At 38.3% G+C, this 26,784-nt stretch overlaps 1 protein-coding gene across 1 annotated transcript; it reads right to left on the reverse strand.

The window, feature by feature from the left end:
- On the reverse strand, positions 1-26,742 carry LCP2 (lymphocyte cytosolic protein 2 (SH2 domain containing leukocyte protein of 76kDa)). The gene is made up of 21 exons (XM_009072605.1): positions 26,665-26,742; positions 23,743-23,805; positions 21,147-21,193; positions 15,262-15,327; positions 14,371-14,402; positions 13,612-13,646; positions 12,069-12,267; positions 11,210-11,310; positions 9,935-10,004; positions 9,652-9,735; positions 8,862-8,887; positions 8,753-8,772; positions 8,542-8,646; positions 7,608-7,638; positions 6,941-6,953; positions 5,910-6,030; positions 3,857-3,906; positions 2,959-3,062; positions 2,013-2,090; positions 795-950; positions 1-123 (listed from the first exon to the last, which is right to left on the reverse strand). Exons 1-21 carry the CDS (start codon positions 26,740-26,742, stop codon positions 1-3), a joined length of 1,602 nt encoding a protein of 533 aa, XP_009070853.1.
- Between the last annotated feature and the right edge of the window lie 42 nt (positions 26,743-26,784).

Below are 26,784 nucleotides of genomic sequence, written 5' to 3' on the forward strand. Positions count from 1 at the left end.
TTAAATATGTCCTGCAGCATATTTTAACATGCACTGGTTTCTTGAACCTCTGTCTTTTCCATCAATCAGAAGAAGAGGTGTTCTTTGGAAATAGTCAATGATATCTGCTACAGAAGAAAAATCCTGTGGGATGGAAAAAATGAGAAGTCTATGGCAAAAATGTCAGAATGAATAGCAATGAGTAAAACCAAAAGTGTTTTCTTTTTTAAATCAAAATACTTAGCAGTTTATAAAGTCCAGTAAATACTATCAGATCAACTGTTCTCATTCCTGCCATAATCTGTAGCTCAATATATATAATTAATTTACGCAGTCTTGGTCTGTTCAGTACGTGATGTCACTCATCTGGGCATGACAACTGCGCTTGAATGTTCAAAGAGCTGACTGACAAATCCATAGGGATCTGGCTCAGACAGGACTGCAGTGTGTGTGCTGACCAGCCTGTCTGGTGCCAGGAAATCCACACAGCACTGCTGGGTGTGGGTGTGAGGCAGCAGTCAGCTGTGAAGTTGCCAGTTGTGGATGTGCTCTCAACTCTGTATTTCCCTTATCTGGTGTCTTAGTGGTAAACAAACATTCCCTAACCAGGTACATGAATTTCTACTAGCTGTACTCTAAGGCTATCCCTTCATTCCCTGATTGCAAACAGGAGAATATGATTTTACTTCCAAAATGTCAGTATTCCACCAGGAATAACTCTAAGGAAATAAGCAGAATTCCACTGCAGTAAAACAGCCTGTAAAACAGTTGTCTGACACCTGGGAAAGAAGAGTAGTGTGAAAAACACATAGTACCTCTTTTCCTTTTAGGCCAGTTCCTAACAAATATAAGTGATCTTCCTCCTGGTAACGGATCTGGATGTTGTACACTTTATCTCTGTACAACACCATCAGTACATATGGATGAGTAGCAGTTTTTCTTGAGCTGTCTCTCACCAGGAATGTTCCATCCTGAAAGATGAAAAATGAAAGATGGCAATAGAAGTCAATTCTGGGTTTGATCAGCATAACAACCATAACCAGAGTACTCTAGTACTTCTGAGGCTTTTTTCTTTCTAAAATCTTTTTCCTTCTGATAAGAGAAACTGCACTATTGAAGAGTTTAGGTCATTTGTCAGGTGTTTTTCTTTTCAATTTGCTACTTAAAACTTTCTGTTACAAAAGCAGATTTGTAGGGAAGGGAGGAATGCTGTTCTATGAGGGAGAGATTCCATTAAAGGAGGAAGTGAAATATCAAAGGCTAAACTTCACATCACTTTAACCAGAAGAGAAGTTCATTTCTGCTAAGTGCCAAGCAAGGTTCCTAATTACAGACAGCTTAAAATAATCATATTATCTGTGTAACTTAGGTAAAGGCAGTGATACTGTGTCAATGTCTCTGCTTTTCTTCATTTCAGATCTGTTTTAATGAGTCTTCCATTGAAAACCCTTTCTTAAAGACAATGAATGGGATCTCCTAAGCTGGGCCTTGGTACAAGTCGTTGTAACAGCGGAGATATTATCTTCAGCTCATGGCATGTGCTGTGTAGCAGCACAAAGTAACCACATCTCCCACAGTGATGGGATATGATTTATCTCCACATGCACAGATAAGCCTGGGTTTCATCTGTTTGAATCTGTACTTCATTTTGTTGGTCAGTATGGCTGAGAAAAGGGTGGAATTCATTTTATCTAACTCAAGCAATCTAAAAATTGCAATTTGCAACTAATTCCTCACTGGTGACAGAAAACTATTTCCAGAGAACAAGTCACTCCTCCTAAGACAGGCAAGATGAAACTGCTTTCTGGAGACACATAATTTGCTCTCTTACTCTGGAAAACATCAGCCTTCATCGCTGGTTTAGACTAGATGTGTAACTTTTCTGTGGGTAATGGTATTCAAGATGAATCCATTGCTCTAGGTATCTGCACTGGTGCTATAACCTGAGTGTGTTATTTGCCTTCCCTCCTCCCATGTGACTGCAGGGACACCTAGCTAGGGGATGTGAGGGTCCCCAGCCATTTACAGAGTACCTTGTTGATTTTTCGAAGAGCTGCTTCTGCCTCAGGCCTGCTGACATAAGCCACATACCACTCATCATTTAGTGAGCCCTGTGGTTTTGGGAGAGAGGAGACACTCAGCAATCAGTGAATGAGCTTGTCATGTTAGCAACATACAAGTAAGGAGAGAGAAATCTGAAGGTGAAGAATATTTGGGTTTATGTGCAGAATATCTGAAGATCAGAGTTTCAGGGATCACACTTGGATGGATTTATTACAGTATGGTAAGTGGTGCTAACTTATTTTAAATTATTTCTTCACTTTGATATTTGAAAATATTACAGACCTAGCTACAATACATCTGCAAGTCAGCTAAGAGAACAGATACTTTCACATATTTTCAGTAAAATATTTTAAGTGGCATTCTCTCTTTTGTCTGCCTGGACAGTAGCATCCTTTGGCTTTGTTTCTCTGTTTGTTTGGTGGTTTGGGGTTTTTTTTCCATTTTTTGACTAGTATCTGAGATAATAATGCAGACTTCCCATGAATATACCATGCATGGTTGCTCAGCAGCATTATCACCAGGAGTGGTTTGCTCTAAATTTGTTCTATTTAAAGAAATGTGAAACAAAAAATGCAGTTAGAAACATTTGATGTTTGATGAGTCCTTTGCTTATCAAAGTTCTATGAAAGGAGAGCTGAATATGTAATGCTACTTGAAGGCAGTTGTGCAGAACAAGCAATCCAGCAGGCAAGAATTTTTCTCATTTTGTCCTACCAGGCTTTTGCTGTTGTTGCTTTTCTTGGTGAGGACAAAATAAAATACTAAAGTTTGACACAGAAAAGGAAACTGAAAGCACTTATTGGCGTCCTGACAGTGACTACTGACTAGAAAAACAGCTTTGAAAGAACTTCTCTCTCAAAACCAAAAAATTTGCTGTGTTTAGCAGTTATGGTTCATCCTTGTAATGTTTTGTACCTCATCTTCCTCCGTGTTTGTTTGGTGAACAGCCTGTCTGCTAGGAATTGGCAATGGAGGTCTCATGTCAGCTGGGCCTCTTGAAGGAGATCTGCTGTTGTTGCCTTCAAAGATACACAGTAGAAAAAAGGATGTTAAAACCAGGAAAGTAATTTCATCTGCGGAGTGCACACAGGATCTTGATTTTAGGAGGCCTGGAGTGTTTATATCACCCTGGTACTGAGACATTTGGGAGTTGCTGCACAGGGACTTTAACTGAACTCCTGAAGTTCAGATTTATGTAAGATCAGATGAACTTGAAATAGAGGTGACACCTCTTTAGTTTCTGTACCACAATTACTCAGTTGAGAGCAGCTCAGTTTCTTTAGAGACAGTAGACATTAGAAGTAATGTAGTCTCTTTGCAATCGTTGCCTTCTTAGGAATCAGAAAGTAAAAAAAGTCACTGTAAGACATTGGCAGCTGTTACCATATGTGAAAAATTTCTTGCGAAGCAATTTATGCCTAAGTTTTCTTTATTTTTTTTTTTACTTTTTCTCACAAGATAAATACGCAGCATATTTCACATGGAAAGTGTTTTCTCCCTTTTTTGAGAGTATCAGCATATCACAGTGGTTAGCATACCTCAGCTCTCAGTACCGCTGGCTGACTGAAAAAGATGCTTAATGAAGTTGTGACACTGTTTTAACAAGACAGTGAGCCCAAACTTCATGGAAAAAAAATAAAATCTTTGATTCAGACTAAGTTACACGAGATGCCTTTCAGGAACTTGATAGTTTTCTGTTCACAGTCGAACCCGAAACACCCATAGAAAAAAAGGTTATATTAACTGTGCTGAAACCACTTTTAAACTTTCAGTCCTGTCTTTACAAAGAATTGTAGGAATGCAGGATACAAACCTAGAGGTAAGCGTGGTGGTAGTGAGCCAGTTGAAGACAGGTTTCTAGCACTGTTAAAAAAATAATAAATTAGTCAATATAAATACATTTCTATGCAACATTTCTGTGCTCTGAACACATGATCTGGTCTTTGTGCCTGCTTTACAGAATGTAAGAGCCTCTTGAGACCTGAGAAGGATGAGGAAAGCCTTCTCTTTCTGCTTTCTAATTGTTTTTATCTTCTTTTTGTGTAAGTGGATCCACCTTTAAGGTTGCCTGAAGCTCAGTATCTGGGAATAAGGAAGAAGGAATCAGTAATGACCACCAAATCTTCTGTATTAGGATCAATGCAGAACAGTGCTTCAGCTTGCTGGGTTTTCACAGGGAATGACTCCTTTTTTCCCCTAAAGCAGGAAGCACACTAGAACAGCTCACTAGATGTTTCCTTCCATGGGGCTCCACTTACAGAGTAATTTTTATTGTGGCTTCTATAACATTTTCAATGAAAATGCAGTTTCTCATTGATGCAAGCAGTGAAGGGTCACTAACATAAGGGACTGGAGCATCTCACATATAAGGAAACGCTGATGGAGCTGAGACTGTTTAACCTGGAAAAGGGAAGGCTCAGGAGGGATCTTATTAATGCATATCTGAAGGGAAAGCCAGGCTCTTTTCAGTGGTGCTCAGTGACAAGACCAGAAGCAGAGGGCACAAATGGAAACACAGGAGGTTCCCTCTGAACATCAGGAAACACTTTTTACTATCAGGGCAACCCAGCACCAGAGCAGGTTTCCAAGAAAGGATGTGGAGTCTCCATTCTGGGACATACTCAAATACTGTCCAGACATGGTACCAGCAGCCTGCTCTAGGAGAGCCTGCTTGGGTAGGGAGTTGGACCAGATGACATCCAGAGCTCCCTGCCAACCTCAGCCCACATCCAAAGATTATCAAAAAGGAGACCCAATCTTCCATTTTTGTTATCTTTTTTTTTTTTTTTTGCTGTCTGTTCACCTAATTACAAACAAACAGCCTGAACTCTGTCCCTGTACGGTTCATATTTCTCTTCTGCTTAAATGAGCTGTTGAAAAGGCTCTGAGATTAATATGTTAATTATGTTTGCAGAACAAAACCACCCTATCATGTCTTGATTCATGGGAGAGAATTAGCCAAATGGAGGCCTCTGCTGCAGAAAAATTGTCAATGCTGTTTGAATATAAGCTGAAGTGTTCATCATTGGAATAGTTCAATTTGCATATGACCTTGCTATTGTTACTGCAATATTTGTTCTGCTGGGGTGTCAGCAGTTCAGAGAATGATGGGAAATGGGAGGAGTTCATCAAAGACCCATTAAAAAAATAGAGATATTAGGAAGTATACTTCAGACTTGGACCCAAGGAGCTCACTCTAACTCATCATAGGCTAAGTCTGTCGCATGCTATATCAGAAATCAAAATTTAATTAAGGGCTCTTCCATCTAGTCAATGAAGACAGGACAATTTGGTATTTGGAAGGTAAGTAGAAAAATTTTAAATAGGAATTATTAAGCATTAGAGTAAAATTTAGTAAAAAAGGTGATGAAATTCTCTCAGATTCAACTCCAAACAACTGAGGTTGTGGTTTTTTTTAATTTTGAAGTGATGAGTAGTCACAGCTCTAGCACTTCAGCTCCAAGAGTGTGAAGGATCCTTTTAAGGAAGACTCCTTTGACCTACATCCATCTTAGTTTTGTAGAAGATGATCCTTTCCCAAAAGGGCTCACCATTCTTATGGATCCTGCAGGCAACAGGAGAGAGTCTCAAGCATTGTACCATGCAGGCTCTAAAATACTTCCTTGACACAAAACTGAGGTGTCTGTGTTTTTCTCTTGGTTGCCTGATGTACACTGTGCTTCAGTGATACAGAGCTTTGGTTATATGAAGGATTCTCCTGGTAGTAGGAACAGCACAAGTTAGCATCGAGTGGAGGCAAAGGCGCAGCCTGAGTAATGAACTACTTCATGCAGTTACCCTGTGTGCCTGGGAACCCTGCAGAGATTGTGATTCAGAAGGAAAGACACAATAACAGTGAAACAAACCTTTCAGCACCAGCCATACTGTTGGGTCCTGGCTTCGGTGGAGGCTTGACAGATTTGGATGGGAATGTGTTGGAGCTGTATGGGGGCAAAGATAGCTGTGGCACAGGTCTTTGGGGTGCAGCTGTGGAGAGGGAGAGAAGTAAACTTACAACCTCTGTGAGACATTCTTAAATGAAGTAGAATGAAGAAATTCTGTCACATTGCTGCTGTTTAATTAGATAAACATAATGAGATAAACAATAAACAATTCTTGATATGTTAATGACAGATTGTAAACTCATGTGGCCAGCTAAGAACTTAAGTATTAAAATTAAAAATAACTGGAACTGGCTTGAGCAACATTTACATTTACTAACTTCTGTTTTGGATAAGCCACAATTCAAGTACCTCAGCTGCAGCAGAGCAGACAGTGCTATGTAGCCATGAGCTCTCTATTACTTGCTTCTATGGAGCTGATTTGAGATGACCTTTTTGTGAGATTTCTCCCAGCATGAACTAAATCATTTTCTTTCTGCAGTGTCCTCAGACAGTAAGAATGGAACAGGTTAACTGGTCTCTGCACTGCTCAAATAGCCCTGTTTGTTATGAGGGCTTAGAGGCAGTGATAATTCGTAGAGACTTGGCCGAATGTTCTGTTACGGAGTCACTTTACCAACTTCATTTTAGAAACCAGAATTCTGCAGTAATTTATAAATACTGTTGTTACACAAGAGAAGTTCTGCTTCTGTTCCTGAAAGTGAATTACATTACCCAGAGACTAGCACCAGCAGGGTTTGACTGAAGGGTTTAGTGAGCACTGGGAGGGTACCAGGTTTCTGTGCCCAGCTGTTTGATGCTGTGTGCATCAAACAGCACAAATCTCTCTAGTGTAATGTGTTTCAAAATAAGAAATCCTGCTGTCTTGTAACTGGCTGAATGAAGGAAGCTATTAGCTATTGATTTCCTGTGTTTCGTGGCTTTGATACATATTCTTTTTTACACTAAGACAAAGAAAGACTTTAAATTTTAAAATTCACTGTAGAAATACTTACTGTCTTCTTCTTCCTGGGAAGCCAAAAGAAAATAAATATTAGCAACACATTATATCACAGTTCTTAGGAATGTATTACAATACAAAACCTGGGCACTGGTGAATTTTGAGTCTACAAGGATGCTGATATCTACACTGTCACTTTCATCTAAAATGTTGGGGTTTCTCTCTTCATTCAACACCAAATAATTTTTAAGGTTCTCGTGTTAAGGTGCAGCTATCATTTACAAATAAGCTGTGTGGTAGATGTCCCATATTAGATCTTGACCCATAGTCAGAAACTCAGTAGATGTAAACTTTCCTCATTCCTTCAGTAAGTATAAGCTCTCAGAGTTCTCTGAAAGTGAAACTTTCATGTCAGTTTACGCTGAAAGATATCTCACAAACCCCCAAATTTAATGTAAATAAAATCACTTCTCTCATGTCAAAAAAAACCCCATCTGATCTTATTCTTCCTGTTATGTAAGGTAAAGTACTCAGGGAATAAACCGAGCTTGACATGGAAGAACTGTTTAAAAATACCCCATGTGCTATGAAAGATCCTTGAGTATTCCTTCTAACTGATAACAGAAACAAGTTTACCTTCTCCAGAATTACTCATTGATACAGGTACTTAATTTTATTGTTGTTCCTATATTTTTAAATATATGCTTTGGGACTATACTTACCTCATTTTTTTTGTGTTGTGGCCAACTCTGCCTGAAATGAAAATAAAACATTAATCATAGGTGGAATACCACTCATTCACTTTGTGTGCATTAAGCCATATTTTCAACTGGAACATGCATTCATAGTGAGTTTTAAAGACCCAATGAATGCCAAAACATTTTTTAGTCATAAAAGTATCTAAGATTCTAATTTTCAGCCATAATATAAACCATTATTCTAGTCATTAGCCCATTGTGATTCTATCAGCAAGGAAAATGTCTGATGAATTAAGATTAGAGCTTAAAACAAGTTTTTATGATGATGAAACATTAGTCTTTAAGTCTTGAACTCATTTATAATAACTTGGCAACTTTTCTGGAGCATGTGATAAGCCTTCCAAGTTTTGTTTCTCTGATAAATTATCCTGACTGATTAGCAGATCTCAGTTACTTTCTCATCTTGTTTTAAACTCAGTTACAGTGTTCAGCCCCCAGGTTATCTAGAAAATGCTAGAGAATGATCTACTTCTGCTCACAAATGCTGTTGGCTGTCAAAAAGGAATTTTGCAGGCTAATAAAATCAGTGGAAGGAAAGTAAAGTTTTCTTTTTCTAACATCCTAAAAAGAATAGCAATAAAACTCATGAAAACATGTTCCCTAGAGCAAGAACTTGAACTGGTGGAAAACCCGTGGATCATGTGTTTTTTTGTGCAAGCTGGAATTGAGTCATGCCCTACGTAATGGCTGTTTCACATATGACTGGAGAGCTTTCTCTGCATTCAGACTTTTCTGTAGGTTAGACACATCCTGTGCACATTCATAAACCAAAACTCTGACATCCACAGACCCTGCTGTCATGCAGTACCAGTAAACTATACTATCCTGTGTTGCTTATCCATATTTTTTGTGAAGTTTAATTTATCCTGTATTAAATTTCAATTAAATGAGCACTTACTTTAAAGGAGTTTGCTTCCTTAGAGGATGTGGATTGCCTCTTTCATACCTGTCACTTGGTGGGACAGGAGGTTTGGGCATCATTGCTAGCTGTTCCCCCAGGGATCTAAAGAAGGAGCAAGATCAAGAAATGAAGGCAAAAAGTTGCTTATTAAGAAATAACTGGCTAATGCTGCCATTGAGAGGCTCATTTCCAGCGGAAGAACTCTCACCTTATGTGTGAAACCAGAGGCTGTAAAACAACAAGGAATAGTTAAGAGAATGTGTAAGTGTATCAAAATGGGCAAAAAACATCCATAAGCACACAAAAAATAATCTTACCTTTTCAGGAAGGTTTGGCTTCTTCCCTGAAAATAGTAAAAGAAAAAATGGAAGTTAGTTAATTAAACTTTCTATGAAACAAACAAGTTTTGAACATAACTGAATGTCAGTTTTGCAGACTGAAGCACTCAGCCTCCTGATGTAAGCCAGAAAAATATTTTGGCTTTGTAAGTGGTGGCAAAAATGCAATCTCTCTTCTTAAAGGCAAATGTAAACTTTTTCCAAGAGACCTGTTTACACAGTCATGTTCTCTATGGTTCAGCTTTGAATTACTAGATACTTTTCTGCCATTGTACAACAGATGAAAGAGTTTAGCCAATACATACAAATTATAGAGTCATATCTTTAGATTCTTTGTAAAATGTGGTTTTCAGGTCTGAAACAAATGCCTTTTTTTTTTCTGCATCTTGCTAGCTCTTTTAAGTCTGTTGCCACATTACATACAGTAGTGTATGCAGTTTTGTTTGTTTGTATGCAAGTTATTTCCTCTTTTAACATACTAAATATTTCCTTTTTCATTCCTATAAGTGTTACATCAAACCTTTATTTCACAGGGACCTCATAATGTCTTTCGCTTCATCTGTCTGACCTAGGGTTGCTATTCTCTTGACAGTTTCTCTCTCACTTTATAAGTACTGTTTACACTATTTCTTCATTAACAGATTACCTTGAATGTGACTGGATTATAGGACATTTGTTTGAACCTTGCTCTTTTGCATGAATTACATGCAAGTGGATAATTTTCAATTATTAAAATAACCCATTGATATTGGCATAAGCAAATACTGACCTGATATTGGGCTTTCTCTTTCCAATGAGGGAGCAGGGCGATCCAGGGAGGGTTTTGTGCTTCTGTCTATAGAAGGAGCTGGAGCTAAACACAATTATGTGAGATAATTTGCTGGTATAAGGCAATATATCTTTATTTTGCATAGCCATGAACTGGTGTTACTTCTTAGAATAACAAGTGAGACTTCTGTATGAGTAGCAGAAGTGGATCTGAGGAGAGAGAGGCAGAAGTGCTCTACAGTCTGTGGGAAAAGCTTTGCAAAGAGAACATCAGCTGTACTTACGTTTAAAAGGCTTCATGTTTCTGTCTCTACTCAGGTCGTTGTTGCTTGGTTGAGGAGGGAAAGCTGGCAGCTAAAACAGATTTTACATGTGGTTAAGATATGTCTTCTCTCTGTTTTAGTTTTAGTGCATTAACCCCATCACACACATCTGCCTGTCTTTGGGTCTGGTACAGCACAGGGAATAGGTCTCCACTCACTGCAGGAAGGACAGGAGCCACAAACACTCCTGAAGAATGACCTACATGCATGAGATTTTGTTGGATGCAGAATTGTCTCCATCTGTTTTGTCTCACAAGGTATACTCTAGTAGGATATAATTTTGGGGAGGATGTGTGTATTGTCAAAGCAAAGAAACCAGAGCTTCAACAATGCTGTTGTATCTTTGCCCCTTTGGTGCAGCAGGTGTTAGTTTTGTAAATGCAGTGAAATCAGTGGATGTAAAGTTGAGAAATATGAATTAAGTCTGTGTCAGTGACTGTTGTTACTGAGGCAGGGGGAGAAGGGACTGTTCTCTGCCACTGCGAGACCTGAGGTCAAACAGCATTGTGTTGTCAGCAGCTAAACTAGATTTCTCCAGGCATATGCCTTCCAATGCTCATTCTCATTTCAAAAACAGAGCCCAAATTTAGGGCAGCAGTTTTGAGAACTCATGGCACCTAGTAGTCCTGTGTGTTTCATATAGATGAACTATGGCACTGGATCAGACCAAAAGTCCCTCTAAAATTACCTTTACTTGTGTATCTGGGTAGGTCTAATGTACATCTGTTCTGGCAAGCACCAAACCTATAGTGCCAGTTGTCAACAGCACAAGAGCTTGCAGTTTTGAAGTATTCACAGCAGTAAAAGAAAAAAAAATCAAAATCTGGGTCATCAGGGTTCTCATTATATGGCCCCTTATACTTTTACATGGGCTTAATTTATTTGAACAACTGCTGGGAGTATAGCTTAGAAAGACCTGGCCTTTTTTTATTTTTACAAATATTAAAGAAGCAGGGAGGCATCTATTGAAAACATATCATTTGTATGGGAGAGGTATTCACAGGTGGGTGAAAAGTTCCAGTGTAAGAAACAGAAAATATGAAAAAATTTAATCTATTTCTGCCATGAAATGTAATTGTTCCATGAAAAAGTGGCCACCCTGGAACAGAGATCAAATCTATTTTGATGGCTGAAATTCTTCCTGCCTACACTAGCTGAATAAAAATGGGATTACACTTGGACTTCTTAGAAGATACTGGCATAGGAAATAGGTGAAACATTAAGGAAGAAACATACAGGAACACCTCTTGTCCCAAATGGGGCTGGTCCTGGGGACGGGCCAGGTCGCTGGGGTGGTACTGGAGGGTGATGTGATGATCTAGTTGTTGAAGGTCTGTCTAAAGAAAACAAAAATCCCAAACTAAACAACTACACAAAGTTTGGTTATTTTATGCTCATTAGATCTTCATGACGAAGAGCCCTTGCAAGAACCTGGATACTTAATTTCATATATCCTAAAGACATTGCTGTAGAATATAATTGGCAGTGACTTTATAATCAGTTGTGTTGTATTGGGAGTTACAGGCTCATCTGTCCATGTGGGGATGAGGTGACTCCTCTGCTAGTCTGTTGGCCCACACAGTTTATTTTCATACACTGCAGCATAGTGACTGTGTGAAACACCAGCCAGTGTGAATGGCAGGTTTGTACTCATGTATTTGACTCCACTGCAGGCTGCCAAACAATCAGACATATAAAAAATGACAGGTAGAGAAAGCTGACCTTTCTTTTCCCAGTTTTCACTAGAGTTTTTTTGCCAGCGTTGTGACAACTTGCTTTGGTCAAGGTTGCACTACTAAACTAAACAGCATGCACATATGTGTAACTTCATGCAGATTAAACCAAAGGGCAAATAATGTACACATCACTCAAATTAATCTTTATTCTAACAGAGCTTGTCTGAAGTGGAAAATTTAACTTTAAAAGTCACAAAGCAACATGCTGCACTGTTGTCATTAAATCTTGTTCATTCACTACACAGCTGACTTGAAGGAAAAACCTTCTATATTCCATTGCCAGCCACCTAAAATGTTCCTGATAAGGTGTGAAAATAGAATTTACAAGTTATTAATAGCACTTAATTTTTAATAATTACCTATATAATCTGTGTTGCTTGGAAGTGACTTGGCAGGGAATATGACGTTGTGATGTGCCTCATCATTATTAGATGGAGGTGGCTCGTAGCCATCACTGTCATGTTCTGCTTCCTCAGGTTCTTCTGATGGTGATTCGTAGTCACCCTCATCTTCCTTTTCCTGGTCTTCATCAGGGCTTTCATAGTCATCATCATCATCCTGGCAAATGAGCATAAAAGGTGAGTGCTGTAACAGAGCACTGAACACTTCAGTCTAGTTTCCTTGTGGCCTTTCAATGTGGTATTTTCACTCTGGAGGATATTCAGTTTTTATAAACAATCTGAGTGAAAAAATTCTCTGTTGAAATAAAATGGGGAAAGGAGGCAGCATTTTATTAATGCATGCAGCACTCCACAGCTTAAGAGAAGAAACAAATGTCATTTTGTATCAGTATAGTCAGTCAAGATAAGCTGAAAGTTTACTGAAATGCACAGTGCCTTTGTTTTAGGGAATCAGCAAGGCACCAGCAAACAATCCAGTGCTCCTAGAAACACACTGGAGCAGCAGTCAATGCTCACTGATACTCATTCTTACTTACTAGCATGTACTCTACAGCCTGCAACCCAACTTTTAAAAATGCTTTAGAAAAAAATGAGGACTTTGATTTGGATCTTGGTGCCCTCCCCTGACCAGACCCAAACCAGCTTTGTAGAACTTGCAAGACCTTGTTAAGATCACAGTGCCAATATGGTAGTGGTCATTGCACATATCTTGGGTGCAATCTGCCAAGGCTTAACCAGACAAAAACCACTGCATTTGTCATTGGTATCTTGGCTGAAATTTCCAGTCCTCTGTATTCGCATGGAGCCCAGGTGTTCTGTAAGTGTTTACTTTTATCTTTTGTGCTCTTAAAATAGCAGCAAATATCCAGAGAACTTAGTAATAAGTGTTTTTTTAAAACCCCTCTCCATTTTTTGGGGGGAAAAAACCCCATTAGTAGTGGTCAGTTGAGGAGATCTTCATAAACTCAGACTGTGCATGTCAGCTTGCTCATTTGGCTAGCTGAGCTGTGTTTGCATCATCTAATGATGTTTGCCAAGGCATTTTCTATGCTGAAAGGCAAAAGGAACTTTTGCAGTCTAGCTGGCTTCAAAAAATTGTTCTTCAACAAATCAACTGTAGAGAATAAAATGGCAAGAATTTGCCATTGAATAACATAGCAACCTATCATTTACTTGCCATCTCTTTTAAGAGCTTGAAAAATGCAGCTAAGGTTCTGTGGGGACCTAGTCATAGGCTGTGAGCTTCTACTTGAGCCAGTGGTGTAGGACAGCCATTCTGAAGCTCTGCCTTGCACTTCTGGGGGAGACCCTTTTCTCAGTGAAGAAATTTGTATGCAGCCACTGCAATCAGTCCTGCTCCTGCTGTTCCTCACCCTAACACTAACCCCACCATTGCTCACTCCAGCCACGTTGCTCAAGTAGCTGATGCAGGAACTGGCAGACCTACAGAGGAAGCAATCAATCCATGGAACCAGTAGGTTTGGTAAACCCCAATACTCACAAATGAAGACCAGCCACCGTCGTCTTGAGCGTACCCTGTGTAAAGAAATATAACCACAGGCTTCTTAGCATTTACAACGTTGTCAAAGTGTAACTTGACAAAAAGGACACAACAAATCCCAGGTGAGTTTTAAACCATGGTGCTATGCCACTACACGAACCATGACCAAGGTGGTCATTCAAAGGCAGCCTGCAGTCACCAAGGGTACTGTGAACAACACTCTGACTCAAAACTAGGAGTATAGCTACCCTTGGCTGAGATGATATGTGTGCTGGCACTTCAAGTTGGTCATACACTTCCAGTTTTAAATATAATTTGAAGTAGAATGCTTTCAGAATGAGCCCAGGCTTCTTCATTCTTTGTTTAAGACTATTTTGACTTTCATAACAGGTTTTTTTTAAAAAAAAATTTCAGCTTGCCTCTCTGCTGCTATGAGTAGGGCAGGGGCAGAGGTGTTCAAACATATATATAAGCACTGATACTATATATTGGGTTAAAGACAGTTTGGGGATTCTCATGGAAATCTCTCTGCTCTTGCCTTCTTTCAACACCTTTCTATTTAACAACACTTTTTCTTACTTGTTCTCTTGTATCTACTCATTATTTTTTGCAACTTCTTGATGTTTTTATATTTACATTTGTTGTTTAGGATTTTTGGTTCCCATCCCCACTTGACTCTGTCCTGCAGGGATTAACTTAATTTTTTAATATTTTTTAACATTTTTTGTTGTTAGAGACTATCTGCCAGTACACACTTACCTGGATTTTCAGGAGACTTTTGTGTTTGGGCCCTGCAACAAAGAAACAAAAAATAAATGCCTTCTATTTGCAATTCTTAAATGTTTGATGCTTCTCTTGCAACCAAAGGCCATAGTTGGAACAGTAGAATGAAGTTTACACAGTTAAGTTTAACTCTGCCCAAAATGCCAAAACCACACTAGGTCATATTTCACATACAGGATCCTAATGCAAGCTGAACTGTCTTGAAAGAAATTCAAGTCAGAGAGGTCAAGTGCTTAGAAGTAAGAGGACTGAGCAAATACATTTACCAGGGGCCCAGACCTGAAAATAGACACTTTCTTTACTAATTCAGATCAAACTGCTGAAGGTCAAGTTCATAAATATTTTTATGGATTCATTTCTAGTTCTGGACTCTAGTTGATGCAAAGGTGTAGAATCATTTCATCAGAAAATGCAAAATCATGTTATGTAGACTGGACTTGGGTTTTCATTATGTAGAAACATAAACTATGTTTTTCTCATGCAATGTTCTTGCAATCTTTGCTCTTCTTCTACTGCAAGAATATTATATCCAATGATAAGTCATAGAGTATTAAAAAGTCCAATGATGTATAGGTCTGTGAAATGCATTAATGATGAATTAGTAATGCAATAATATATTCATGGGCTTCATAGGCTTCATAGCATTCCCAAAGATCGATGTACTCAGGTGGAAAATCATATGGAATTTAGATGTTACCTGGCTCTGGACATGGCAGAAGTATCTGGGGTGTTCATGGGCTCAGGCTTTGCTATTCTTAACATGTGACAGGCTGTCCCTCTGACCAGCAATTATTGATCAAATGCAAAACAGCCCAGAATAGATTTATCGGAGAGCTTTGGAAAAGAAAGCTGGATTGTTTTACTTACCATTTTGGAAGGAAAGAGAGCCTCCCCTCATTTCTGTTTATTTCTTGACTTAATTTACTTACAATTCTATTTGAAAGAAACACAAAAATAGTTTTAAAAAATTCCTTGAAATTTGCCAGTCATTTTCTTAGCTGCTTTCTCTCTATGTTTACTAAATTAAATATGGTAACTCAGAATTATTATTTACTTTGTGGTAAGAACATTGAACTTACCATCTTATTGCAAAGTTGCACCATAGCATATCCAATTGAAAACTAGACTGTGTTTACATAGATATAACCCCATGTTGTTGTATCATGTTTAAAAATAAACATTAAACCCAAGAAGGCTTTGAATCCCTGGGTGCTGTAGGCATCACGCCCTAGAACACTGCTTTAAATAATGGCAATTGCACTTCTATGATTTTGCATGGAAAAAGCAAATAATGTTGCAGGAAACCAAGCTTATGGTTGCAAAAGCAGGGACTAAATGTACCCTGTGTCTCCTCTCTATTGTGTTTATGTGCCTTCCTCTGCAATCGAGACATACCTAATCCACAATCCCTCCAGCAGAAGAGAGGAAAAGGCTGATCTAGTTCCATGTTCTAACACATTTACAGGGCAGGGCAGAAATATTCATGGAACATATGAATACTGTAGCTTTATATCTGCAGAGATTTTTCCAAGTGGCTGTGTCTGTCATCACTCCTGCATAGTCTGCAAAGTGCAGTAAGGTGAATAGCAGAATGCAATCCTGAGTAAAATTTCAGTCAGGAGCATGTGTTTGTGCTACTAATATTGCTGGCACCCATAGCTAGCCCAGACATCTGGGGCTGGGAGTTCTGATATTGACTGTCTGCCTGAGAACAGCTCTGAGAGCACAGGACAGTCATTGCTGAGATTCACAGGATTACACGCACTGGGGGAGCAGAATTCTGCTCTGCTGGTAATGAAGTTTGCCTCTATGATGATTTTGCTTCAAAGAACACTTATGATGAGCCATGGTCAGATTGTCAATTCTCATTCTTTCTTTTTGAGAAAGTCCTGTGACAACCAAAGCAAATTGTTTACATACATCTGGTTGAAAATATTCCATGTTACTTCCAGCTTATATTATTTAGGTCTATCAGAAACAGTAATTGTGGAACTAGAAGTAGTATTAAAAAATCAGGAACCCAACATGTCCGTTTGACTCAGAGTCTAAATTGTATAAAATCTTATTGTTTGTTAATGCAGAATTCTTTCCCATACATCTTAGATCAGGTCAGTGAAACTTGATATCAATACTGTAAAATAGTTGTGTATGGCCAGACAGTTACCACTTTGTTTTGCTTTTCTTCTCCTTTCATGGCTTTTTCTGCTACTCAGCAATAACAATCCCCTGTTTTTTTCCAAATGACCTAATTTCTGCAGTTAGACATCTTTCATGTCTAACTGCTCTTCTGGGCTGGGACTGGAGGAAGACAAGCTTTGAAGCAATCTAATATTAAAAACAAGCCAACAAACCCAAGCAATTTCAGATCAGGATGATCATTCTGTCTGAAAAGGATAAAGGTGGGCGATGTGAAGTTAAGGATATGTACTCGAGGATCCAAGTATAAAAAAAAATAAATATGGACACATTATTGTTTGGTTTTCCTTTTTTAAGGCAGTACATTGCAATTTTCTGATTTGAAGCCAATGTTACCATATTGTCCCATTTGAAATAAGCACATGCACAGCTGTTAATAATTTCAGAAGGATTACAGTTACCTAAATCTGACACTGTTACCCAAACAAATTGTATAAAGCAAGAAAATCGCCAAGTTATGGGCATAGGACAGCTCTGGCTCTTCTTTCCCATAGAATTTACAGTCCTCTGCACAAGAAATTTCCTTCTGCTGCAGAGGATAAGGAAGTTGCTGTGTGAATAATGAACTCCATGTGAGACATCAGGAACTGTTCTGGGGTGAGCAGTGCCTGCATGCACCAGTGCCTCGGTTGAGAAGTCGATTATGGAACTTTTGTGTGGCTTATTCTCTGGTGCAGAAGAGGTAGGGGAAGGATCTTTCATAATATTTAGGTTTTTTCAGCTGAAGAAGTAAAATGAAGATCACTGGTTTTAGAGTTCATAATTCTTTTAGTTTAGACTTCCCTGGGTGTGAATGAGACCTTGGTCTTTGGAGGCTTCCTGGACTAAACCTGGTGTGGCTGCTATGAGGACTTACACCAACTGGTTTTTGAGGAAACACTGACAGGAAAAATTTGCTCATCTTATCTTGCTGCCAAAAAAATTAATAGTTTGGTAATTTAATTACAGTGTCTAATCTTTACTTTGAGTTTATTCAAAATGCTTCACACCAGTGGCACAGAGGGTTTATTAGAAGAAAGCAAATTTTAGGGGGGTAACACTTTACAAGCAACATTATTATGGGAGTTTGGTGCACTGAGCAGCTGAGTGTGTCACCATGTGGGGAAGGAAGTACCAAAACCACACTGCTTTCTGAGCTGTGGGAGTGGATGACAGGAGAGGATAAGGCAACAGCACTTGCAGAAAATGTTACTCAGACTTCTCTTTCTACCTCCTCCACCAGTTGCTAAACTTAAAACTGGCAGGAAGTTGAAATTTAATAAAACCCACACAACCAGCCCCCAAAGCAGTACTCCCAAACTGGCTTGTGTTCACTTAACTGCAGATTCTGTTGACATGAGTAGAATCTATTTTATGTGTATGGGGATAAAGGACTTAAGATGGGTAAGAGAAGGAATACAAAGTCCTCTAAGGACAGGAAATTGCATATTGAGCACTGTTGAAAGCACAGTTGGTGATAAAGTCTTTGTTTTGGCCTCTGGGAAGACTGGGTAGATGCAATTGGGCATCTGCACAATTGTTAGGCAGATACATTGCTATTACATTGACTTCAAAACTGATTATCAGTTATGTTCTAAACCTTGCAACAACCTTTAGCATCCCAGCTGAGAGCATGTGTGCACACATTCACCTCTGCCCAGGCATACCTTTTAATAAGAGAAGGGCAGCACGGATTTCTTTAGGTTTGCACTTTGATTCTCCAGAAAGGAGAATGACTTGCAGGCTGTGCAATGCTTGTAGGCTCTGAGTGTGTCCCACTCAGACCTCAGCTCACTTACCATGTCTGAGATGGCAGATGCAATTAGTGCTATGATGTTCTTTCTATTACTGGAAATTTTCACAAGTGCTATGGGATATACTTTTGAGTGCTATGGGATATATTTTTCTGACCAAGGCTGAACATTTCAAATTTCAGGTTTGCCAGCATCCTGCCACTGAGGATAGCCAAAAGGATCAACAGGCTACCCTGACCTACTGAAAACTGGACATCTTTTCTCTCAAGGTAGTAAACAACAGGAGTGGCAAAGACTAACTTTGGTGTTTATATCATGGTTCAGGTATAGACCAACCACCAACATTATTTTTAATGAAATCTTTGCTTTTTCTTGTTTATTAATTGTGACCACATTAAGTAAGGCACTTTCTGTTGAGTGTGCTTTAAAACATTTGCTAGACTCATGTTTGTTATCCACAAGTATAAATCTTTATGACCTTCTGTGACTGCCAATACTGATAATGAGCAATAAGAAAACTCTGTGTGTTTCTGAAGCTGTATATTGGCCTTCTATTTCTTTAGATTTATTATTAAAATGTTGCTGACACCCTCATGATTAGGTCTGAGTGTCTGCTCTGTGTCAAACATGCCATTTCCCTTCCCTTTTCACCAGTGTACCCTTTATTTTCAGGACATGGTGAGTTGTTTGTGAGGCTTCAGGCATGTTAACCTAGTGGTATTAATATTAACTTTCTGGGCAAAGTTTTCCAGAAAGACTTCAGCCTTTTTAATGGAGGGTTCTAAAGATTTTGAGAAGTATTTTAATTTTCAAAATACTGCTTAAATAAATTTTTGGTTTCTGAAAATTAAGCCATAAGTTTTATGAAGATGTGCACCTGTAACAGGCCTGGGGGAGATTAACTATTAAAAAAAAATTCTGCTAATATTAACAGATGTTTGTGGGGGTTTTAATTCGTTTCAGGAAATGACCTATCATACTTTGTAATCACAACTGTCGTTGTAACTGTAATGACAACCTTGTTAGTTGTAAAAGTCACAGAATCATCCTCAAGTAATGACACAGTTGTATTCAAAACCTGAGCAGCAGGTTTGCTCAAATGTGTATCTTTAGTAAAACCACATATGCAGCTCAGGAGGTCTATATAGCTGTAGGCTGTGGTTTGCAAACCTTGTATGATTGCTGAGTTCAGTTCTCAGTCCATGTAGGTCAACATAGCCTTGCAAAAGTCCCTGGGGAACAAGATCTCTTGCATATCTACTTTTTATTCATGGCATCACTGGCCAATGCTCTAAGTGTAACACTTACTATTTATACTAAGCTTTTTCCCAGAACATGCTCAAATTTTAGCACTGCTGTTAAGTATCAGGTACAGCACTACCATATGCCAATGCGTATTTCCTCTTGTAGAAAAAAAACCTCTCCCTACTAGCTGAGGTTTGCATTATAATACAGAAGAAAGGTGTGAATATGCTCCAGTAGCAGTCAAAAGCAAACTTCGTGTTTCGGTGAGAGTGTGGAGATTCTGAAGTAATGAAATTAATGTTAAAAAAAAGGCAGGTTCTTCTACTTATGAATTCTATCCAGGGGATTTGTTTTGGGTTTTGATAGGGGGTTTTTTAATTTGTTTGGTTTGGGGTTTTTTTGTTAATGGAAACCACTTCTCTTTCCTATTAAAGCTCTAAATTCTGCTTTTGAATGGTTGCATTACATGGAGGAACCTACATCACACCACCCTTTTCCCATGTATCTTCAGAATATTTGCGTGAATTTTTTCCTTGCTTCTAAGTGTGGAGGAGTCTGACAACAGGGGCATTAGTTCCAGAACTTTCATTCAGATTTATTAATTTACTTTTTTATTCATTATTTATTCTGAATGTGACAGACCACACAAGTATTTCAAATTTTTTCAATATTTTTTGATTCACCAAAGCCCCTCACACAAGCTCTGATGCATCAGAAAGGCAAATTTATCTTCTGTAGTAAAATCAAGATATGCATAGAAGAAGTGAGCCTGGAACTGGAAGGTGAGCAACAAAGAAACAGCTATGTTAGAAGAGCTTGAATTCCTTTTCATTTTCCTCTTTGCTTTGTTTAGAAGACCATGAAGAGCTCCATGTGTCTCACAGTTAGGAACCTTCTAACTTCCAGCTTAAATATGTAGCAGAGAACTCATAGCAAAATAAAATCCTTCATTTTTCACCATGAAATATTGGAAGCGAATTCTCTGTTCCTCAGTATTGGCTTAATGAGATTATTGTTCTTCATTTAGTAACTTGTATGAAATTATGAAAGTTATTCAGATGAACTGGAAACATTTTCAAGGCCTTATCCACAGGAGCTAAGGAAAGCTATTTAACACTGATCCACATGTTCCCGACTGATTTGTCTTTAACACCTACCTAAAGCAAAAACACTTGATGAAAACTGCTTGAAGTCCTCAACTGTTGTGGACATACCTGACTTTTATTTTTTCCTTTGAGTTAAAGTCAACAGTTAAGCAGTGAACAGTTAAATCACACTTCAAAGGTAATGCTTGCCAAAAAGTTTGAACTTTGTGTAGTTGTTGTCAGTCAAAGAATCTATGCATGAGTTCTTTTGAACATCCCCCAGACAATCTTTTTGTACTGTATCATTGTGCTTGAGTAGCCATGACAACACTTGTTTGATTTAGGAATATTTATCTTTTTCCTTCAATACACTCCAGTTAAAAGGTCTCTCTAACCAATCACTTGCAAATCATTTGCCCAATATTTCCCATGAGTCTTCACTGCAAACCAGCTAAAATAACTTTTACTATTAAATTTGTTTGGCTTTACTTACGGCACTCTGAGTTTGGGAAATTTCTGAATATCATTTTCAGACATGTTCTGAAAAGGAAGCACATGGTATATATCACTAAGTTGTCCGTGAAACACCCTGTGATTTACACAAGTTTGAACATTCAAAACTGTGGCATGAATTCAGATAGTATTTAAGTGATTTCAGAAGCTATGGAATTCCTTCATGTCTGCACAGTGAAATTAGGCAGCACTGCGCCTGACTGTAACATTTCAGGGTAAAACTGTAAATTTTAAAATAGAGAACCATTGGCTGGAGTTGTATTCTAAGAACCTTATCTGTAACATCACAGTCTACGTAAAATCACGTGTTCTACTGGGCAGGTGGCTGCAAAACTCCTTTGACTTAAGAGCAGCCTTGGCAGCCTAACGAAACATCTTTCTAGAGACTGGAATGGGGTGAAGAGTTTCTTTCCTCTTCAACTGTAATAGAGCAATTAGATGACAGATTACTCCTGAGCTGAGATGTGCTGTCTTGAGAGCTTTACTGATGCTCCTGCAGAGAGTCATCCCCTCTCTTCTTCCAGCATGTGCAACTCCACGTTTAGAACAGATTCAGGCATTATGAAAACTTCGGATTTAGTTGATTTAGTGTTTTGTTTTGTTAATCACAAGCTTCATGACTTCTCTTTGGAACATGGATGATATTCTGGTTCTGTCTTTTTCACCAGCAACAATAAGTTTCTAATTACACATTGGTTACAATGCTGTCAATGATGTTCAGGACAGAACAAATCCTGCCTGTGTTTTTCCACACTATTTTGCCTCTGGGAGGAGTGAAACACAGGAAAAAATGTCCTGCCTTTATGGAAATATCCTGCAGAACTTGTTGAAGATTCATAATTTTATCTAACAACTTTTTAAGCTTCTCTCTGGAGTTCTGTTCTGGTGATAAACCTGTCAAATATTAAGGGTTTAAACTCTCAAAAAAGGGCCATGTTGATGTTTTAAATAGTAGAGAATTTTTATTAGAATAAGTTATGTGGAATCCCTCTGGTTTTAGTCCTACTACATCTCAATGTGACTTTGAAACTAGGATGTTACTCTGATGACTGAGACAGCAATATTTTTGCAGTCAGGTTTAGCATGTGACAATTGCTACAAACCCAGCAAACACTCAGTCTGAACAGCTTCTTCTGTGCAAATGTAATTTGGCAGTTTCCAATCACTTACAAAATAATAAAAGATGTTTCTTAGGAAAACAATTCATACACAGAAGCAATTTTTTTTCCCCAGATTGCTTTGTACTCTCGAATATTCTACTGAAAATCTCCTTCTGTGGTTCTGTTTAACAGGTGAACCTTCATTTTTGCATTATGCAATTGACAAGTAGGTCAAAAGCTGAAAGAAAGTCTCAGCAGAGGTGAGCAGCTGCTTGCTGCTCAGCAGAAAAGCATCCTTGGAATCTACTGGGATGCTTCTGAAGAGCTGCTGCTCTCTGAGCTTTCAGCACAGAAACCCTCTGGAAATAAGAGAAAATCACAAAATCACTTAGAAATCACACACTTATTGCTCTTTTGATTTGCACCTCACAAACTACCAGAATTTCATAATGCTTCCAGAGCCAGCACTCCCACTCCAGCCACAGCTCCTTACTTAGTGCTTGAGCTTGGGAGAATCTCTCTGGAGTTAGTAGGATAAATCCCATGACACACATTGGAATAATGCTGACTCCACCCAGTAGGAGGGAGATGTAATATCCTGTTCCTGCAAAAGATACTTAAAAATTTGTATGCCACATTTCAATGAAATGTCAAAAAGCTTTGATATGAGGACAAATAAATGAAAAAGAAGAAATTTTGAGAAGAGTTATGCAGAGATTTCCCCGCTATGACTAACTATACGGATGATCAAAAAGACTTCTTCTGGAGAAAATAGAATAGTTAATATTTGTAAATAAAACAAAAGTAAAATGAAGTAAAAGCCCTTACACGTCTTCATGGATGTGTATATAAGACCTGAAAACAGCAGCTGTGTCAATGGGAGTCATCTGCTTTTCTAAAATTTAGCCAAGTTGTTGGCAAAATCTGGAACAATGTTGATTTAAACTCATGGGGACTTTGCTTACTAGTTTTGATGCTATTAAATTTTACTAATTTTGTGTATTGCTACAGAAGAAATCTAATTTTATCTATAGAGGAATGAGAGAGTGACTATAGTGAAAGACTAGTCATCTGAGCAGGACTGTGTCCTCTTCAGTATGAGAGGACAATTAATACATATTAGGTATCAGTAATTAATATTTGAAAACAAGAACCATGAGAGGACAATTAATACATATGAGGTCTCAGTAATTAATATTTGAAAACAAGAACTTCATATAAAGGAAGAGATGAATTCAAGACAAGGTTATGGTACTAGAACTTTTCTCTTGGTTTAAAAAAATACTCAAACATATGCCTATTAAACAGTTTGCTTGTGCTCCCAGCACTCCATGTTTAAAGCAGGATGTCCGGCTGACGTGTGTAACTCAGTGACCACTGGGAGCTAAGTGCTCTGTATCTGCCAATGCAAAATAAAGAGCCTAAACAATCACTTGCTTGGAATTTTGCAGGAAGGAATTTTACAACTCCACTTACCAAAAACCTTTGTCCATTTATGCTGTGCTTTCTCACAGCTTTCTCGCAGTCCTTATACTTTAGCTGTCAATGCAAAGAAGATGATAATTGCACCCTTAATTATAAGAATGGATTAAGATATGTAAACATATGGCTAACTTTGAGTAGATGCTTCAAGTTACCCTTTTGTATGCTATGGTCTGTAAATGGCTCATTTTGTTCTATAAACATGGATTTTTATGACAGGCGACTTAAGGATTTTCATCCATTTAGGAACATGTAATTCCTCATGTTTCCAAACCACCTCACGATTGCCTGGCCCAAAGAAATATTTGGAAAATGGTCATTGTGGTGCAGACTGGGACGTACAGTTGCAGAAAACCCTTGTTGCCCTGGAATACTAAAGCCCTGATCCCAGTCACAGTATTCACTGTGATGATCGAAAAGCTTCCTCTTCTGTATGGAAATCTCACTTGTTGATCCTGGAAATTATCTGTACTATTTGTACAGATTTTCCACACTGGGATGTTTTACAGCAGCATTCAGGACAAGGACATGCCTTTTAGGAGCTGGTCACGTACAGGCTGATCATGAGGCAAGATGTGACTTTTAAACATTTCCAGTAGGTGTCTTGAATTTTTGGTTTATTTTTTTTTATTTGACCAGTAATAGCATAATATAAGAACACAATTTTTTTATCTGGCTAGAATGCATTTTTTTCTATTTCAAGTTGACAACGTCCATACCAGAAGGAACCAAAAGAGCAGGCAAAGTGATTTTTAGAGGCTTCAAGACTCTTGTCCTGCCTGAAACTTTAGTGAAAGTTATGCAGACAAATGATCCTGTGCTGCTTGGATAATTCCCCTAAAGCAGAGAACATCTTATAGGAAGCATTATGTCCTTTCATAGTTCTGTCTCATTTTTTCCTTTTTAAGGAGTAATCTTGTAACTTAGTGTATGTGAAAACAGATCCTGAAGACATCTAAACAGAAGAGAGAATATTTTTAGGAGCCACCTTCAGTTACTCATATGCAGAAACAGACCTAACTCTGCTAAGTATTTTAGGATACAGATTAAGTCTTTTGTGCAAACCCTTCCTCACATGCAGAAACAGACCTAACTCTGCTAATTATTTTGGGATACAGATTAAGTCTTTTGTGCAAACTGAGAACTTAAACTTGTAAATAGTTTCTTTCCTATGGTGAATGATATCATGACATTACCAGCACAAGTCTCTGTGCAGCAGACACCAACTGCAATACTTGGTAGCACACATCAGTGTGCTTAAAGTAACTGATGAACATGCAGAAACAGACCTAACTCTGCTAATTATTTTGGGATACAGATTAAGTCTTTTGTGCAAACTGAGAACTTAAACTTGTAAATAGTTTCTTTCCTATGGTGAATGATATCATGACATTACCAGCACAAGTCTCTGTGCAGCAGACACCAACTGCAATACTTGGTAGCACACATCAGTGTGCTTAAAGTAACTGATGAAAAATACTGTTTAGCCATTAAAAATAACCCTTGGGATAGTCCAAATACGAACATCTTTGCTTTTTATTGCACAAAAAAAAAAAATCAAAGACTTTGGAAATTGAACATCTTTGCTTTTTATTACACAAAAAAAAAAATCAAAGACTTTGGAAATTATTTGACAATTTGGTTTTTCATTTATTCTTCCCTATTTTGAATACATGGTTTGAATTAACAAAGGCTTTAGTTAACACACCTAGGATCATAAATTGGATGTTATTGTTGATAAGAAGAATTCATAGTTGACAGAACTGAGGACCTTATTCATGCTCTGATACATGGCAGTGTTATTACTGATTCCTGATGTGCATGCTACCCTTTAATGATATGTGTGAGGGAAATTGTCTGAGTCAATCTGGTGAGAAGATCTGGTCACTTATGACAGGTGCCCAGAGCTGGCTGACTTAGGCTGACATTACTGTCTGACATAGGTTTCTTAGATGACCTAAAGCAGCTTTTGCCCTGATTCACCTCCCCAGGAGTGGAATGCCAAGATTCTCTCTGTCCTGGGGGGTATCTCAGTCAGTGGAAGGAGGTATTCAAAAACAGATGTAACTGAGTCCATTCAGTAGTGATAGAACTTACTGCTAATTCTTTCATCACTGTTCAGAATTTTATTATAAGCTCTTCCAGGAAGCCATTCCCCTTCTTAATTTATTGGAAATGGTGATCCAAAGCCCCATGCACCAGTGTTGTAGGGTTTTCATATTTGTCTGAAGAAACCCATTGATAATGATCTCATCTGTTCCATCTCCAGTTTTTCGGTTTACTTTCCTGTGCCACTAACCCCTGCACTCTAAAATTAGAGGTTTGCAAGTTGTTGGCAGTTTTACTTCTCTGGAGATTTGGTAGACAAAGACTGTGTGTTTGATCTGTCTATCGTTATTAGCTAGTTTTGCATTCCAGTATCAAATTTGCCTCAGACCCCAAATAAAACTCTCTTAGTTATTTTTTGTAAAATAAACTTCACATTATTTCAAAATGAAGCCCAAAGTGCTCCAAGATTTACAAGTCTAGCCTTGGATGTGATTAGCAAAGACATTCAGATGCTCATTTGTAAAACTAAGGAATTTGAAAAAAAAAAATCTCACTTCTGAAAATCGTTGAGGAAGACCCAGAAAACTTGTAATCTTCACACCTTAATGCCTTCTACAGCAAGTGTTGTAGTAAAGTGTATTTTTTCTCTGAAAACCCACGAGTTTCTCTTATGTCCAATTTAAAAACACTTTCAAGATTCATTTATAGATTTCCCTGACCAGTTTATGCCAGCTTCTCGTTTGACAGTGGGTTTGCTTTCAGTTTTGAAGCAAGCTTTGCCCACTATAAAATACCTAAATTTAGCACAGACAACGTTACAGCAGTTTGCTCCTCCATCACACGAAGCCAAAACACAGTTAAACTCACCGTCCTGAAATACTCTGCTAACTCATCAGGGTTCCAGGTAACCACGTCTGAGCGGTAGGGAATGTTTCGCAGATCCATGGTAAGTTTTCTCCTCGAGGTGGTTAGAGAGTGTTCATAGCA

This window comes from Acanthisitta chloris, unplaced genomic scaffold, assembly GCF_000695815.1.
Source record: "Acanthisitta chloris isolate BGI_N310 unplaced genomic scaffold, ASM69581v1 scaffold12794, whole genome shotgun sequence".
NCBI classification, from domain to species: domain Eukaryota; kingdom Metazoa; phylum Chordata; class Aves; order Passeriformes; family Acanthisittidae; genus Acanthisitta; species Acanthisitta chloris.